The sequence below is a fragment of the Betta splendens genome, chromosome 5, assembly GCF_900634795.4.
Source record: "Betta splendens chromosome 5, fBetSpl5.4, whole genome shotgun sequence".
Lineage (NCBI taxonomy): Eukaryota > Metazoa > Chordata > Actinopteri > Anabantiformes > Osphronemidae > Betta > Betta splendens.
In genome coordinates this window covers 13316850-13335726 of record NC_040885.2, presented here as the reverse complement: position 1 = coordinate 13335726, position 18877 = coordinate 13316850, and the positions used below count along the sequence as shown (strand labels likewise).

The 18877-nt window shown below is 42.4% G+C and overlaps 2 protein-coding genes across 3 annotated transcripts; both read left to right on the top strand.

The window, feature by feature from the left end:
- Positions 1 to 744: 744 nt before the first annotated feature.
- Positions 745 to 12391, top strand: LOC129604139 (mucin-2-like). Its single transcript, XM_055509116.1, has 4 exons — positions 745 to 1626; positions 2230 to 3222; positions 9196 to 12295; positions 12364 to 12391. Exons 1-4 carry the CDS (start codon positions 1506 to 1508, stop codon positions 12389 to 12391), a joined length of 4242 nt encoding a protein of 1413 aa, XP_055365091.1. The 5' UTR covers positions 745 to 1505.
- On the top strand, positions 12299 to 18290 carry LOC114855003 (mucin-2). 2 transcript variants are annotated; one of them, XM_055509100.1, is made up of 9 exons: positions 12299 to 15249; positions 15468 to 15592; positions 15822 to 15886; positions 15972 to 16174; positions 16277 to 16442; positions 16542 to 16706; positions 16806 to 16876; positions 16992 to 17066; positions 17202 to 18290. In XM_055509100.1, the coding sequence occupies exons 1-8, from the start codon at positions 12414 to 12416 to the stop codon at positions 17063 to 17065; spliced, it is 3705 nt and encodes a 1234-aa protein (XP_055365075.1). In that variant the 5' UTR covers positions 12299 to 12413; the 3' UTR covers position 17066; positions 17202 to 18290. The 2 variants fall into 2 exon arrangements, with proteins under 2 accessions (XP_055365075.1, XP_029005482.3); XM_029149649.3 differs by having other exon boundaries at positions 16992 to 17071.
- Positions 18291 to 18877: the final 587 nt, after the last annotated feature.

Genomic DNA, 18877 nt, shown 5'->3' with positions numbered 1-18877 from the left:
ATATAGTAGCAAAAACTTTCCACTCTTCTTGTAAAATATAAATTTACTGTTTTCCCTGAGTACTTCTTTTATCATAACATGTTTTTTTTTCATACTGCCCTAACAAAGACCGCAAAATACACAGTAAGTCACGCTTAAGGTAAATAATCAGTTACTGAACTGGGTTGATCTGATAAAAAGGAGGAAAACATGTTCAAGACGTGGTCATGGGACATTATCTACAAGCTGGCAGGCAAATTAATGAGAACCTCTTGTAACAGTACAGAGATATCACACAAACACAATGTATAATACGCTGTGTTTTTTTGTTGCTACACTTCATTCATTAGACTTTCTGTTCCCAAAAGCTCAGATGTGTTGTCAGGAACAGCTGTAATTGAAATGCTTCATAGTTAAATAGTTTACAGCATATATCCTCAGTGCTTGTCAGAAACGTGTCCTTACATGTGCCTACAAAATATCTCTTCTCTTGGTATTGCTTCATTTATTGATGACTGGCACAAAATTAGTGTCTTCGATATACAGATTTACTGAGCATTTATAAATACACTTAAGCAGCAGTGTATGAAACCTTACAGTCAGCATTTCCTCTGAGTGCAGTTGCTAAAACAATGTGTTCATAATAACGTATATATATATATATACTATATATATATATATATATATATTGTTGTTAAAAGAAGGCACAGATAGTTTCAAATGTATTGCAAAATCATTCCAGTCTACCACGATGTGAGCAGGAAATGATTAGTTTTTGTCACGTACTATTTGAAGAATGATTTTCCTATGATCAAACAAAGGTGTGGACTGTATCACCCAAATGTGGTTTTAAGTCAAGAGAAATGTGTTCAAAGCTGTTTTTAGTCTGATGATACTAACCCTCCTGCAATATTGTTTAACAGTCTAATTAACACTTTTTTTGGTATTGCTGAAAAAAGGCTCAGACTTTTCAAATGCTATGTTAAGAAGTAAAGTTCTTGGTGACACTGGCAGAGGTAGTCCAAGCGGTTAAACATCACTAGTGAAACTGAATATCGATGATTTATGGTCTAAGATTGTGTAGTACAGTATCTTTTCGTGAGAATTACAGCCACCCCACCTCACTCATCTTTTACTGCTTAAGCATTTCACTGTAATGTAGACCTTTGTAAACAGACTTATACAGGGTGTGCTAATACTTTATTACTTTACAGATCCCTGCAGCACTAAGTCAGAATACATGAAACGTTTGCTTAGGGAGGGCTCTAGATCACTAACCCAGTTTAACAGTTAATCGTGGATGACACATAAGAGGCAATCTGACTTCTGATAGTGGCAAATGTTTATGTGGCTTACAAAAGAGATCAGGCTCAAACCTAGTTTCCAGTTCAACAACAATAACTGCATCAGGAGTGTCGGTCTGCTACAGGACTGTAAATTACAAAACAAGTTATAGTACCTAATGCTGCATCAAGTTAAAGAGATTAAAGTAGTTGAGACGTTATGTTAGATGAATTTACGGAACAATGAAAAAGTGGATTTACTCTGGATCCTGTAACTGGAGGCGGCTCTCCACCTTTCTGATAATCCTCGCTATTGTGGTCATTGTAGTCATTTCATTGTGTGTGTTTTTAACACAATCAAGTGGTAAGTCTCTAACTTTTGTAACCGAGATCAGATATACTCACCACAGTTTATTTAAGAATTATTTTGCATGTAATAATCTATAGAATGGCTGGTGATATCAATGTATTTATAGTGCTTTGACATACTTTTTTTAAAAATCTATTGATTTTGCGGGTAAATTCGTTAATTCGTTAGTAAATGAAATGCCTATGAGCACCGTTAGGCATATGTATAGAAATATATTTTAAACATAATAATGATAATAGTATGTATGATAACATTATGATTATCATACTACAGTTTATAGTTAACTATGATTTGTAGCAACTGTGAATTATCTTGTTAATGGACATTATTTTAGATATTGCAAGTTAAATGACATAATTATAAATGACAAATATTATATATTATAACCTGAATATAATGATGCCAGTTAATACATTGTATGAATACAACTTTTTACAGAAGTTACATTTGACCACATACAGCAAGAATATGTCAATTCTATATAACATTCTGGAGTTCTTAGAGAGTGCACATGTATTTGAACATTTTTGTATTAACTTTGCTTTGATGGAAGATTCTTTGACAAATATTATCGACTGATCTCAACTTTTTTGACAGGAGATAAAAATGTAAAACAAGATCAAACTGGGGACACGTTGAGGAAAACAGAGATACTGGGCCAAGAAGAGAACACGAAATTAAATATAAATCTAACAGATAAATCTGTAGAATTAATGGAAAATATTAACAGCACAACACAAAATACGAACACCATAACTTTAAATCTCACAAAATCAATTAACCCTGAATTTGAAAAAAAGTCAACCGAAAAAACAACTTTAAAAACAACAAAAGAAGACACGCCCTCATATAGCACTACTGATGCTTTGTCAACAGTAAAATATTTTCCTAGTATGCGGAATACGATTCATTCATTGATAACACACTTCATGTACACGCCTTCTGGAACAAATGAGCCGATACAAGGAACTTATAGCACAACCCCAACGATCAAGAAAATGTCTACGATGTCCAAGTCCGACAAGCAAAACACTGTGTCCTTGACTGGTGTAAAACAAACTGAGACAACTGAATCATCTTCTGCAATAGCTTCAATATTTGAAAATATAGAACTAAACGAAATAAACTTGGAAACTCTATCCTCAGCCAAACATTCAAACATGGTTTCAACATCCAATGAAAAAACCCAATCTGCTAGGTCATTGTTATCTAATTTTATTGAAATAAAAAGTGGAGAAACAACCATTCCAGACACCCAATCTACAGAAACACCCACTGAAAAGACTATGCCAGTCACCATGACAGGTCCATCTATGGAATCATCAACATCTTTCACCTCCCTGAATACCATTGAAACACCCACCAGTCCAAAGACAGACTCTGCAGAAAAAAACACTGAAAGTCCTTCGATTGGCACAGTTTCCTCACCAGTAGTTCCTTCCACATCTACCAGTGAATCAACAGTGTCATACATGTCTACCATACTTCAAATAAGTGTGGGAACCTCACAGGAAACCACAATGGCTACATCTACTGGTCATGAAACACCATCAGCAGAGACTTCTGTGTCAACACCCGTCACGGTGTCAAGTAAGTCTGCAGCACCTTCAATTTCTTCTACGGTAACTGGGCAGACGACCATTCAAAATAGTTCACCTACGAATGGCCAGACTATGCCAGTCACCATGACAGGTCCATCTATGGAATCATCAACATCTTTCACCTCCCTGAATACCATTGAAACACCCACCACTCCAAAGACAGAATCTACAGAAACACCCACTGAAAGTCCTTCTGCTGGCACAGTTTCCTCACCAGTAGTTCCTTCCACATCTACCAGTGAATCAACCGTGTCACACAACTCTACCACATTTCCTGTAAGTGAGGGAACCTCACAGGAAACCACAATGGCTACATCTACTGGTCATGTAATACCATCAGCAGAGCCTTCTGTGTCAACACCCGTCACAGTGGTCACAGTGTCAAGTGAGTCTGCAGCACCTTCAATTTCTTCTACAGTAACTGGGCAGACGACCAATCAAAATAGTTCACCTACAAATGGCCAGACTATGCCAGTCACCATGACCGGTCCATCTATGGAATCATCAACATGTTTCACCTCCCTGAATACCATTGAAACACTCACCACTCCAAAGACAGACTCTTCAGAAACACCCACTGAAAGTCCTTCTGCTGGCACAGTTTCCTCACCAGTAGTTCCTTCCACATCTACCAGTGAATCAACCGTGTCACACAACTCTACCACATTTCCTGTAAGTGAGGGAACCTCACAGGGAACCACAATGGCTACATCTACTGGTCATGTAATACCATCAGCAGAGCCTTCTGTGTCAACACCCGTCACAGTGGTCACAGTGTCAAGTGAGTCTGCAGCACCTTCAAGTTCTTCTACAGTAACTGGGCAGACGACCAATCAAAATAGTTCACCTACGAATGGCCAGACTATGCCAGTCACCATGACCGGTCCATCTATGGAATCATCAACATCTTTCACCTCCCTGAATACCATTGAAACACCCACCACTCCAAAGACAGACTCTACAGAAACACCCACTGAAAGTCCTTCTGCTGGCACAGTTTCCTCACCAGTAGTTCCTTCCACATCTACCAGTGAATCAACAGTGTCACACAAGTCCACCACAGTTCCAGTAAGTGAGGGAACCTCACAGGAAACCACAATCATTACATCTACTGGTCATTTAACACCATCAGCAGAGACTTCTGTGTCAACACCCGTCACAGTGGTCACGGTGTCAAGTGAGTCTGCAGCACCTTCAATTTCTTCTACAGTAACTGGGCAGACGACCAATCAAAAGAGTTCACCTACAAATGGCCAGACTATGCCAGTCACCATGACAGGTCCATCTATGCAACCGTCAACATCTTTTACCTCCCTGAATACCATTGAAACACCCACCACTCCAAAGACAGAATCTACAGAAACACCCACTGAAAGTCCTTCTGCTGGCACAGTTTCCTCACCAGTAATTCCTTCCACATCTACCAGTGAATCAACCGTGTCACACAACTCTACCACATTTCCTGTAAGTGAGGGAACCTCACAGGGAACCACAATGGCTACATCTACTGGTCATGTAATACCATCAGCAGAGCCTTCTGTGTCAACACCCGTCACAGTGGTCACAGTGTCAAGTGAGTCTGCAGCACCTTCAATTTCTTCTACAGTAACTGGGCAGACGACCAATCAAAATAGTTCACCTACAAATGGCCAGACTATGCCAGTCACCATGACCGGTCCATCTATGGAATCATCAACATGTTTCACCTCCCTGAATACCATTGAAACACTCACCACTCCAAAGACAGACTCTTCAGAAACACCCACTGAAAGTCCTTCTGCTGGCACAGTTTCCTCACCAGTAGTTCCTTCCACATCTACCAGTGAATCAACCGTGTCACACAACTCTACCACATTTCCTGTAAGTGAGGGAACCTCACAGGGAACCACAATGGCTACATCTACTGGTCATGTAATACCATCAGCAGAGCCTTCTGTGTCAACACCCGTCACAGTGGTCACAGTGTCAAGTGAGTCTGCAGCACCTTCAATTTCTTCTACAGTAACTGGGCAGACGACCAATCAAAATAGTTCACCTACAAATGGCCAGACTATGCCAGTCACCATGACAGGTCCATCTATGCAACCGTCAACATCTTTCACCTCCCTGAATACCATTGAAACACCCACCACTCCAAAGACAGACTCTACAGTATCACCCACTGAAAGTCCTTCGGTTGGCACAGTTTCCTTACCAGTAGTTCCTTCCACATCTACCAGTGAATCAACCGTGTCACACAACTCTACCACATTTCCTGTAAGTGAGGGAACCTCACAGGAAACCACAATGGCTACATCTACTGGTCATGTAATACCATCAGCAGAGCCTTCTTTGTCAACACCCGTCACAGTGGTCACGGTGTCAAGTGAGTCTGCAGCACTTTCAATTTCTTCAACAGTAACTGGGCAGACGACCAATCAAAATAGTTCACCTCCAAATGGCCAGACTATGCCAGTCACCATGACAGGTCCATCTATGGAATCGTCCACATCTTTCACCTCCCTGAATACCATTGAAACACCCACCACTCCAAAGACAGACTCTACAGAAACACCCACTGAAAGTCCTTCGATTGGCACAGTTTCCTCACCAGTAGTTCCTTCCACATCTACCAGTGAATCAACAGTGTCACACAAGTCTACCACAGTTCCAGTAAGTGAGGGAACCTCACAGGAAACCACAATGGCTACATCTACTGGTCATGTAATACCATCAGCAGAGCCTTCTGTGTCAACACCCGTCACAGTGGTCACAGTGCCAAGTGAGTCTGCAGCACCTTCAATTTCTTCTACAGTAACTGGGCAGACGACCAATCAAAATAGTTCACCTACGAATGGCCAGACTATGCCAGTCACCATGACAGGTCCATCTATGCAACCGTCAACATCTTTTACCTCCCTGAATACCATTGAAACACCCACCACTCCAAAGACAGACTCTACAGAAACACCCACTGAAAGTCCTTCTGCTGGCACAGTTTCCTCACCAGTAGTTCCTTCCACATCTACCAGTGAATCAACCGTGTCACACAACTCTACCACATTTCCTGTAAGTGAGGGAACCTCACAGGAAACCACAATGGCTACATCTACTGGTCATGTAATACCATCAGCAGAGCCTTCTGTGTCAACACCCGTCACAGTGGTCACAGTGTCAAGTGAGTCTGCAGCACCTTCAATTTCTTCTACAGTAACTGGGCAGACGACCAATCAAAATAGTTCACCTTCAAATGGCCAAACTATGCCAGTCACCATGACAGGTCCATCTATGCAACCGTCAACATCTTTCACCTCCCTGAATACCATTGAAACACCCACCACTCCAAAGACAGACTCTACAGTATCACCCACTGAAAGTCCTTCGGTTGGCACAGTTTCCTTACCAGTAGTTCCTTCCACATCTACCAGTGAATCAACCGTGTCACACAACTCTACCACATTTTCTGTAAGTGAGGGAACCTCACAGGAAACCACAATGGCTACATCTACTGGTCATGTAATACCATCAGCAGAGCCTTCTTTGTCAACACCCGTCACAGTGGTCACGGTGTCAAGTGAGTCTGCAGCACTTTCAATTTCTTCTACAGTAACTGGGCAGACGACCAATCAAAATAGTTCACCTACAAATGGCCAGACTATGCCAGTCACCATGACAGGTCCATCTATGGAATCGTCCACATCTTTCACCTCCCTGAATACCATTGAAACACCCACCACTCCAAAGACAGACTCTACAGAAACACCCACTGAAAGTCCTTCGATTGGCACAGTTTCCTCACCAGTAGTTCCTTCCACATCTACCAGTGAATCAACAGTGTCACACAAGTCTACCACAGTTCCAGTAAGTGAGGGAACCTCACAGGAAACCACAATGGCTACATCTACTGGTCATGTAATACCATCAGCAGAGCCTTCTGTGTCAACACCCGTCACAGTGGTCACGGTGTCAAGTGAGTCTGCAGCACCTTCAATTTCTTCTACAGTAACTGGGCAGACGACCAATCAAAATAGTTCACCTACGAATGGCCAAACTATGCCAGTCACCATGACAGGTCCATCTATGCAACCGTCGACATCTTTTACCTCCCTGAGTACCATTGAAACACCCACCACTCCAAAGACAGACTCTACAGCAACACCCAGTGAAATTCCTTCAGTTGGCACAGTTTCCTCACCAGTAGTTCCTTCCACATCTACCAGTGAATCAACAGTGTCACACAAGTCTACCACAGTTCCAATAAGTGAGGGAACCTCACAGGAAACCACAATGACTACATCTACTGGTCATTTAACACCATCAGCAGAGACTTCTGTGTCAACACCCGTCACAGTGGTCACGGTGTCAAGTGAGTCTGCAGCACCTTCAATTTCTTCTACAGTAACTGGGCAGACGACCAATCAAAATAGTTCACCTACAAATGGCCAGACTATGCCAGTCACCATGACCGGTCCATCTATGCAACCGTCAACATCTTTTACCTCCCTGAATACCATTGAAACACCCACCACTCCAAAGACAGACTCTACAGAAACACCCACTGAAAGTCCTTCGGTTGGCACAGTTTCCTTACCAGTAGTTCCTTCCACATCTACCAGTGAATCAACCGTGTCACACAACTCTACCACATTTCCTGTAAGTGAGGGAACCTCACAGGAAACCACAATGACTACATCTACTGGTCATGTAATACCATCAGCAGAGCCTTCTGTGTCAACACCCGTCACAGTGGTCACAGTGTCAAGTGAGTCTGCAGCACCTTCAATTTCTTCTACAGTAACTGGGCAGACGACCAATCAAAATAGTTCACCTACAAATGGCCAGACTATGCCAGTCACCATGACCGGTCCATCTATGGAATCATTAACATCTTTCACCTCCCTGAATACCATTGAAACACCCACCACTCCAAAGACAGACTCTACAGAAACACCCACTGAAAGTCCTTCGATTGCCACAGTTTCCTCACCAGTAGTTCCTTCCACATCTACCAGTGAATCAACCGTGTCACACAACTCTACCACATTTCCTGTAAGTGAGGGAACCTCACAGGAAACCACAATGGCTACATCTACTGGTCATGTAATACCATCAGCAGAGACTTCTGTGTCAACACCCGTCACAGTGGTCATGGTGTCAAGTGAGTCTGCAGCACCTTCAATTTCTTCTACAGTAACTGGGCAGACGACCAATCAAAATAGTTCACCTACGCATGACCAGACTATGCCAGTCACCATGACAGGTCCATCTATGGAATCATCAACATCTTTCACCTCCCTGAATACCATTGAAACACCCACCACTCCAAAGACAGACTCTACAGAAACACCCACTGAAAGTCCTTCTGCTGGCACAGTTTCCTCACCAGTAGTTCCTTCCACATCTACCAGTGAATCAACCGTGTCACACAACTCTACCACATTTCCTGTAAGTGAGGGAACCTCACAGGAAACCACAATGGCTACATCTACTGGTCATGTAATACCATCAGCAGAGCCTTCTTTGTCAACACCCGTCACAGTGGTCACAGTGTCAAGTGAGTCTGCAGCACCTTCAATTTCTTCTACAGTAACTGGGCAGACGACCAATCAAAATAGTTCACCTACGCATGACCAGACTATGCCAGTCACCATGACAGGTCCATCTATGGAATCATCAACATCTTTCACCTCCCTGAATACCATTGAAACACCCACCACTCCAAAGACAGACTCTACAGAAACACCCACTGAAAGTCCTTCTGCTGGCACAGTTTCCTCACCAGTAGTTCCTTCCACATCTACCAGTGAATCAACCGTGTCACACAACTCTACCACATTTCCTGTAAGTGAGGGAACCTCACAGGAAACCACAATGGCTACATCTACTGGTCATGTAATACCATCAGCAGAGTCTTCTGTGTCAACACCCGTCACAGTGGTCACGGTGTCAAGTGAGTCTGCAGCACCTTCAATTTCTTCTACAGTAACTGGGCAGACGACCAATCAAAATAGTTCACCTACAAATGGCCAAACTATGCCAGTCACCATGACAGGTCCATCTATGCAACCGTCAACATCTTTCACCTCCCTGAATACCATTGAAACACCCACCACTCCAAAGACAGACTCTACAGAAAAACCCACTGAAAGTCCTTCAGTTGGCACAGTTTCCTTACCAGTAGTTCCTTCCACATCTACCAGTGAATCAACCGTGTCACACAACTCTACCACATTTCCTGTAAGTGAGGGAACCTCACAGGAAACCACAATGGCTACATCTACTGGTCATGTAATACCATCAGCAGAGCCTTCTGTGTCAACACCCGTCACAGTGGTCACGGTGTCAAGTGAGTCTGCAGCACCTTCAATTTCTTCTACAGTAACTGGGCAGACGACCAATCAAAATAGTTCACCTACAAATGGCCAGACTATGCCAGTCACCATGACAGGTCCATCTATGCAACCGTCAACATCTTTTACCTCCCTGAATACCATTGAAACACCCACCACTCCAAAGACAGACTCTACAGAAACACCCACTGAAAGTCCTTCGATTGGCACAGTTTCCTCACCAGTAGTTCCTTCCACATCTACCAGTGAATCAACAGTGTCACACAAGTCTACCACAGTTCCAGTAAGTGAGGGAACCTCACAGGAAACCACAATGATTACATCTACTGGTCATTTAACACCATCAGCAGAGACTTCTGTGTCAACACCCGTCACAGTGGTCACGGTGTCAAGTGAGTCTGCAGCACCTTCAATTTCTTCTATAGTAACTGGGCAGACGACCAATCAAAATAGTTCACCTACAAATGGCCAGACTATGCCAGTCACCATTACAGGTCCATCTATGCAACCGTCAACATCTTTCACCTCCCTCAATACCATTGAAACACCCACTGCTCCAAAGACAGACTCTACAGAAACACCCACTGAAAGTCCTTCGATTGGCACAGTTTCCTCACCAGTAGTTCCTTCCACATCTACCAGTGAATCAACAGTGTCACACAAGTCTACCACAGTTCCAATAAGTGAGGGAACCTCACAGGAAACCACAATGACTACATCTACTGGTCATTTAACACCATCAGCAGAGACTTCTGTGTCAACACCCGTCACAGTGGTCACGGTGTCAAGTGAGTCTGCAGCACCTTCAATTTCTTCTACAGTAACTGGGCAGACGACCAATCAAAATAGTTCACCTACAAATGGCCAGACTATGCCAGTCACCATGACCGGTCCATCTATGCAACCGTCAACATCTTTTACCTCCCTGAATACCATTGAAACACCCACCACTCCAAAGACAGACTCTACAGAAACACCCACTGAAAGTCCTTCGGTTGGCACAGTTTCCTTACCAGTAGTTCCTTCCACATCTACCAGTGAATCAACCGTGTCACACAACTCTACCACATTTCCTGTAAGTGAGGGAACCTCACAGGAAACCACAATGACTACATCTACTGGTCATGTAATACCATCAGCAGAGCCTTCTGTGTCAACACCCGTCACAGTGGTCACAGTGTCAAGTGAGTCTGCAGCACCTTCAATTTCTTCTACAGTAACTGGGCAGACGACCAATCAAAATAGTTCACCTACAAATGGCCAGACTATGCCAGTCACCATGACCGGTCCATCTATGGAATCATTAACATCTTTCACCTCCCTGAATACCATTGAAACACCCACCACTCCAAAGACAGACTCTACAGAAACACCCACTGAAAGTCCTTCGATTGGCACAGTTTCCTCACCAGTAGTTCCTTCCACATCTACCAGTGAATCAACCGTGTCACACAACTCTACCACATTTCCTGTAAGTGAGGGAACCTCACAGGAAACCACAATGGCTACATCTACTGGTCATGTAATACCATCAGCAGAGACTTCTGTGTCAACACCCGTCACAGTGGTCATGGTGTCAAGTGAGTCTGCAGCACCTTCAATTTCTTCTACAGTAACTGGGCAGACGACCAATCAAAATAGTTCACCTACGCATGACCAGACTATGCCAGTCACCATGACAGGTCCATCTATGGAATCATCAACATCTTTCACCTCCCTGAATACCATTGAAACACCCACCACTCCAAAGACAGACTCTACAGAAACACCCACTGAAAGTCCTTCTGCTGGCACAGTTTCCTCACCAGTAGTTCCTTCCACATCTACCAGTGAATCAACCGTGTCACACAACTCTACCACATTTCCTGTAAGTGAGGGAACCTCACAGGAAACCACAATGGCTACATCTACTGGTCATGTAATACCATCAGCAGAGCCTTCTTTGTCAACACCCGTCACAGTGGTCACAGTGTCAAGTGAGTCTGCAGCACCTTCAATTTCTTCTACAGTAACTGGGCAGACGACCAATCAAAATAGTTCACCTACGCATGACCAGACTATGCCAGTCACCATGACAGGTCCATCTATGGAATCATCAACATCTTTCACCTCCCTGAATACCATTGAAACACCCACCACTCCAAAGACAGACTCTACAGAAAAACCCACTGAAAGTCCTTCAGTTGGCACAGTTTCCTTACCAGTAGTTCCTTCCACATCTACCAGTGAATCAACCGTGTCACACAACTCTACCACATTTCCTGTAAGTGAGGGAACCTCACAGGAAACCACAATGGCTACATCTACTGGTCATGTAATACCATCAGCAGAGCCTTCTGTGTCAACACCCGTCACAGTGGTCACGGTGTCAAGTGAGTCTGCAGCACCTTCAATTTCTTCTACAGTAACTGGGCAGACGACCAATCAAAATAGTTCACCTACGCATGACCAGACTATGCCAGTCACCATGACAGGTCCATCTATGGAATCATCAACATCTTTCACCTCCCTGAATACCATTGAAACACCCACCACTCCAAAGACAGACTCTACAGAAACACCCACTGAAAGTCCTTCTGCTGGCACAGTTTCCTCACCAGTAGTTCCTTCCACATCTACCAGTGAATCAACCGTGTCACACAACTCTACCACATTTCCTGTAAGTGAGGGAACCTCACAGGAAACCACAATGGCTACATCTACTGGTCATGTAATACCATCAGCAGAGTCTTCTGTGTCAACACCCGTCACAGTGGTCACGGTGTCAAGTGAGTCTGCAGCACCTTCAATTTCTTCTACAGTAACTGGGCAGACGACCAATCAAAATAGTTCACCTACAAATGGCCAGACTATGCCAGTCACCATGACAGGTCCATCTATGCAACCGTCAACATCTTTTACCTCCCTGAATACCATTGAAACACCAACCACTCCAAAGACAGACTCTACAGAAACACCCACTGAAAGTCCTTCGATTGGCACAGTTTCCTTACCAGTAGTTCCTTCCACATCTACCAGTGAATCAACAGTGTCACACAAGTCTACCACAGTTCCAGTAAGTGAGGGAACCTCACAGGAAACCACAATGATTACATCTACTGGTCATTTAACACCATCAGCAGAGACTTCTGTGTCAACACCCGTCACAGTGGTCACGGTGTCAAGTGAGTCTGCAGCACCTTCAATTTCTTCTACAGTAACTGGGCAGACGACCAATCAAAATAGTTCACCTACGAATGGCCAGACTATGCCAGTCACCATGACAGGTCCATCTATGCAACCGTCAACATCTTTTACCTCCCTGAATACCATTGAAACACCAACCACTCCAAAGACAGACTCTACAGAAACACCCAGTGAAATTCCTTCAGTTGGCACAGTTTCCTCACCAGTAGTTCCTTCCACATCTATCAGTGAATCAACAGTGTCACACAAGTCTACCACAGTTCCAATAAGTGAGGGAACCTCACAGGAAACCACAATGACTACATCTACTGGTCATTTAACACCATCAGCAGAGCCTTCTGTGTCAACACCCGTCACAGTGGTCACGGTGTCAAGTGAGTCTGCAGCACCTTCAATTTCTTCTACAGTAACTGGGCAGACGACCAATCAAAATAGTTCACCTACGAATGGCCAGACTATGCCAGTCACCATGACAGGTCCATCTATGCAACCGTCAACATCTTTCACCTCCCTGAATACCATTGAAACACCCACCACTCCAAAGACAGACTCTACAGAAACACCCACTGAAAGTCCTTCGGTTGGCACAGTTTCCTTACCAGTAGTTCCTTCCACATCTACCAGTGAATCAACCGTGTCACACAACTCTACCACATTTCCTGTAAGTGAGGGAACCTCACAGGAAACCACAATGGCTACATCTACTGGTCATGTAATACCATCAGCAGAGCCTTCTGTGTCAACACCCGTCACAGTGGTCACAGTGTCAAGTGAGTCTGCAGCACCTTCAATTTCTTCTACAGTAACTGGGCAGACGACCAATCAAAATAGTTCACCTACAAATGGCCAGACTATGCCAGTCACCATGACAGGTCCATCTATGCAACCGTCAACATCTTTCACCTCCCTGAATACCATTGAAACACCCACCCCTCCAAAGACAGACTCTACAGAAACACCCACTGAAAGTCCTTCGGTTGGCACAGTTTCCTTACCAGTAGTTACTTCCACATCTACCAGTGAATCAACAGTGTCACACAAGTCTACCACAGTTCCAGTAAGTGAGGGAACCTCACAGGAAACCACAATGGCTACATCTACTGGTCATGTAATACCATCAGCAGAGCCTTCTGTGTCAACACCCGTCACAGTGGTCACGGTGTCAAGTGAGTCTGCAGCACCTTCAATTTCTTCTACAGTAACTGGGCAGACGACCAATCAAAATAGTTCACCTACAAATGGCCAGACTATGCCAGTCACCATGACAGGTCCATCTATGCAACCGTCAACATCTTTTACCTCCCTGAATACCATTGAAACACCCACCACTCCAAAGACAGACTCTACAGAAACACCCACTGAAAGTCCTTCTGCTGGCACAGTTTCCTCACCAGTAGTTCCTTCCACATCTACCAGTGAATCAACAGTGTCACACAAGTCTACCACCGTTCCAATAAGTGAGGGAACCTCACAGGAACCCACAATGACTACATCTACTGGTCATTTAACACCATTAGCAGAGACTTCTGTGTCAACACCCGTCACAGTGGTCACGGTGTCAAGTGAGTCTGCAGCACCTTCAATTTCTTCTACGGTAACTGGGCAGACGACCAATCAAAATAGTTCACCTACAAATGGCCAGACTATGCCAGTCACCATGACCGGTCCATCTATGCAACCGTCAACATCTTTCACCTCCCTGAATACCATTGAAACACCCTCCACTCCAAAGACAGACTCTACAGAAACACCCACTGAAAGTCCTTCGGTTGGCACAGTTTCCTTACCAGTAGTTCCTTCCACATCTACCAGTGAGTCAACCGTGTCACACAACTCTACCACATTCCCTGTAAGTGAGGGAACCTCACAGGAAACCACAATGGCTACATCTACTGGTCATGTAATACCATCAGCAGAGCCTTCTTTGTCAACACCCGTCACAGTGGTCACGGTGTCAAGTGAGTCTGCAGCACCTTCAATTTCTTCTACAGTAACTGGGCAGACGACCAATCAAAATAGTTCACCTACAAATGGCCAGACTGAGTCTGCAGCACCTCCAGATGTGTCTACAACTTCTCTGGTAACAGGAATGACCACCAGTCAAAATAGTTTATCTACAAATGAACATACTTTGACAGTCACCATGACAGGTCCATCTATGCACTCACCATCTTTAACATCTGTAAATACCAGGAGAACTTCAGCTTTTACAAACACCCAGACTACAAAACCTTCCACATCAATGGCTTCAACTTCAGCAGAAATATTTAGCACTGCCATAACACTCAATTATTCAACAACTGTCAGTACCCCTCTCTCAAATGCTACCCACACTTTGGAAACTCTATCTACAACTCCCCCCTGTACAGACAAGGACTGTCAGTGCATTGGCGGTACCTGCATATTTAACACCACACTGGGTAAATGTCACTGCCAGTGTCTTGAGTTTGTGTTTGGGGACGTCTGCTCATATGGAGTCAATGACACCTCTGTGAATATCAGTGAGTCTTTCTTTTTATCACGTGTGTGTGTGTGTGTGTGTGTGTGTGTGTGTGTGTGTGTGTGTGTGTGTGTGTGTGTGTGTGTGTGTGTGTGTGTGTGTGTGTGTGTGTGTGTGTGTGTGTGTGATTGTTTGTGTTCATGGTAAAATTCCAATGTTTTGTATTGTGTCTTTAATCACCTTTACTTGTTACAATAAAAATGTTCTAATTTTTTGCAGATACTGGAGTAATACCATCTCGAAAATCTCATTTTATTTTGGAAATTCTGACAACTTTTCTGCCGGCTTTTAACAATTTAAGTTCACCACAATCAGTGCAGTTCATCAACACATTAGAACTGGAGGTAGAGATTCATTAGTTTGTACTCTTTTGTTATTCAGTAGTGTCAAAAGAGCATGGAATGTCATTGCACAATATTTAAAAATGTCCTGTGGTTGCTAAATGTATAATTAGATTTTCATTGTCAATTGATATCAGGTTTTATATTTTTCATACCATGTACAGCAAATCTTACTTTTGACTTTATCTTTGTCATGTAATCTAAAATACAATTTTTATTGACAATGTTTCAGATTGCCGCTTTGTGCAAAGAAGCAGATGCACAAACCTTTAAAAAAGTACAAGTTGTCAAGTTATCGTAAGGTTTCATTTGCCTTTTTCAAAGATTTTCTCACATGCAAGTTGTTTACTTTTAGTAATGCATTTTTATTGTGCTTCTCCAGGAATGGAAGTGTGGTTGCTGAGAGTTTGGCAGAATACACTTATCCAAACAATGAAACTCAAATCCAGTTTGTCAACACTCAGCTTGAAGGAGTATTAATAAGAATTCTAAATGACACAAACAACCTTAATAGGATTTCTCAGGCTTTTAATAACAGCGGTGTTAAGCTAAATGGAGTCAGTTTCGAACAGCCTGTTATTAACAGTAAGTGCACTGAACATCAGTGTCTTCCTATTTACATATTTAATGTATATGCATTATGCTGCTTATGCAAAATAAAAACTACACATTTTTTTTATGAATCAGATATTACTGAGCTAAGGCCCTATGTTAACTGCAGCTACTTTGCTAATTACACGGCTGTGATTAGCAATGGTCATTGGCAGTGCGCTGGGCCTTGCAAAACAAATCCTGATTACTGTCACCAGCATGGACTGTGTCTAAATGACATTTTTGAAGGGCCTATCTGCAGGTGAGCCAAAACTAGATTCTGAAGGGTATTCATAATTATGTAAATGAAATATCTAGTGTTTATTTCATTATGTAATTCACTCGTGTCCCTTCAAACCAGATGCTTCGAGTCCAGCTTCAAACAGTTTTATGGCCCACAGTGTGAACTCTTCCGTTGGGGCCCAGGTTTCTATGCAGCTCTGTTCGGATCCCTGGCAGCAGCACTTGTGCTCTTGATTGCAATCATCACTGCTGTCGTTATCAAAAAGAAATATGTAAATGTTTGGTGGGTTTTGATTCTTTATTTGTATGTACTTCCCATTGCAATATTTTGCACCACCAAAAGGATGTGTTTGTAAAGGTAAAAACTGTTTCTCTACTCTAGGAAAAGGAAGAATTCCTTTGACAGAAGATTCACAGCTTTTGACGAGGTTTTCTTTGACTTCTCTAATACAGGTGTTTTGTTGGTTTTATTCATTACTGTTTTCCTATAAAAATCTAGTCTTTTCAGCAATGATTTCCAACACTTAAAATGTCAACATTTTCATCATTGTCTTATTATTTTGCCTAGAATATCCAAACTTGGGAGTGGCAGGCACTTACATGCCACAAGGTCCAACACCACATCCAGAAAATGTTACCTAAGGCAAGGTATTCTTACATATCATGCTTAAATTATTAAATAACAATAATCACTGTCTGCTCAGCATTCAACCTACAGAGAAATGAAAGAATACCGTTAACATGGTAATATCACTAATTGATTCATGTGTTTCTGTAGGTCACAAGCACGCAGCTGCACTGCAGAGGAAAGAGAAGCAAACTTAGCTACTGTACTATGTTTTGCAAATGAAACACTAGGTTTATTGATTATACACTGCTTTATTTATGATTGTATTTATATTATGTGTAAGTCAGTCATTTTGTGCCCTCATGTTGAAATAAACATGAACATTTATACTCCATTCTTCCTGAGTCCAGTTACAGACATTTGGCTTTTCCCATTTTGCATTTTTAAAAAAAAATTAAATGTCATGATTCATTAGTAGTCCTCAAGTTCTGAACGTACATTTGCCAGGACCCCTATAATGGCTACAACTTTATTTTGCATGTAAGGGATGATTTCCAAGTGCCAAAAAGTCCTTTACCAGCACCGAATTCCACTTAATTTGATGGAGAAGCTTCATTAGTTGTGTTTAGCTTTTAATTGATCAACAGTGTTATAACTGTGATAACCAAAGTTTAAAACAAAATAAAGTTTGTTTCTTTGAACTAAATATGAGTGACATAGAGTTTGATGCTAAATAGTTTGAGGCTTAGGACTTGTATCATCCTATAGGACGTCACCTACACTTGATTTATTGCTTTGTATTGACTTTGTATTTTTACTATTGTCTTAGTGCTTCTGTCACTAGATGGCAGATGAACACTTGTTTAATTCTGTGGCGTCTTTACATAATGGGAAGTGAGGAAGGTGGTTATGTGAACAAAGTCCAGGAGAATGAATTCAGTTACGGTCTTTAGGGTGGATGACAATGCTTCGTGGTTTAGTTAATCTGGTCACTGACACTCTATTGTAGGCCTGAACTGTGTGCTGGCAGCAACAGCAATAGCTATAATAATAAAACAATATTACTTATTTCAGCCAGTGTCAACAGTTCTACTTTTATTGGTAAGATAACTTTGGTGCTACTGCTGTACAGTATGTTGATGAACATATCTCCCATGATCGCCCAGATAAGAAATGAAAGGTTTGAGGCTTTTTTTGAACGATTGATGGCTCTTTGGCTCCGCCTAGAGGGTGAAGACAGAACATACACCTGTGAACACTTTCTTTTCTTGATGAACTGTATTTTCTAGTGTGTTGTAACCTGAGTAAAATTTAACCAGTGTGACAAAGACCTGTGTTAAATATTTACCCTTGTGTCCACTCCTCACAGCGGATGATAACAAATGTTACACTGAAACAAAAAGGCACTGCAAACTGTGGAATTAATTCGTTTTTCCAGTCACCACGTTTTGTCCCTGCATCCAGACAAACCCACACATTAGGACGTTGATGCTGTTTCTTTCCTTTGCTTTGAAAACATGACTGCGTATGACTATAGTATATTAACTTTTAACGTAGCATAACATGACAATGTAGCAACACTATTTTAGCATAAATTTAACCGTAGTTGTTTTATAGATTGACTGGATGTGAATCATTTTTATCTTATTTTACACATTAAGCTTCTGTCTATGTTATTGCAGTGCAGTTATCGTTTCTTCTTTTTTTTGTATAATTCCTCCCATTACTCAATACATCCTGTGTCAAAAGCCAGGTACAGTAAAAATCTATCTTCCACTCAACTGTAGACTAATCAGTAGAACAATAATAGCAATAAGAAATATTACTTTACTATTACAAAGCAATAATAAACTGTAATAATTCTTATCATTAGAATGAGTTGTTAT

What these genes read in the sequence shown, in the direction of transcription:
- LOC129604139 (XM_055509116.1), top strand. Translation starts at nt 1,506, where the DNA reads ATGAAAAAGTGGATTTACTCTGGATCCTGTAACTGGAGGCGGCTCTCC. An exon ending in AACACCCGTCACGGTGTCAA is followed by an intron (nt 3,223 to 9,195) that starts GTAAGTCTGCAG and finishes TTTCTTCTACAG; the next exon opens with TAACTGGGCAGACGACCAAT. An exon ending in ATACCATCAGCAGAGTCTTC is followed by an intron (nt 12,296 to 12,363) that starts TGTGTCAACACC and finishes TTTCTTCTACAG; the next exon opens with TAACTGGGCAGACGACCAAT.
- LOC114855003 (XM_055509100.1), top strand. Translation starts at nt 12,414, where the DNA reads ATGCCAGTCACCATGACAGGTCCATCTATGCAACCGTCAACATCTTTT. An exon ending in CGAACAGCCTGTTATTAACA is followed by an intron (nt 16,175 to 16,276) that starts GTAAGTGCACTG and finishes TTTATGAATCAG; the next exon opens with ATATTACTGAGCTAAGGCCC. An exon ending in AAGAAATATGTAAATGTTTG is followed by an intron (nt 16,707 to 16,805) that starts GTGGGTTTTGAT and finishes TCTCTACTCTAG; the next exon opens with GAAAAGGAAGAATTCCTTTG.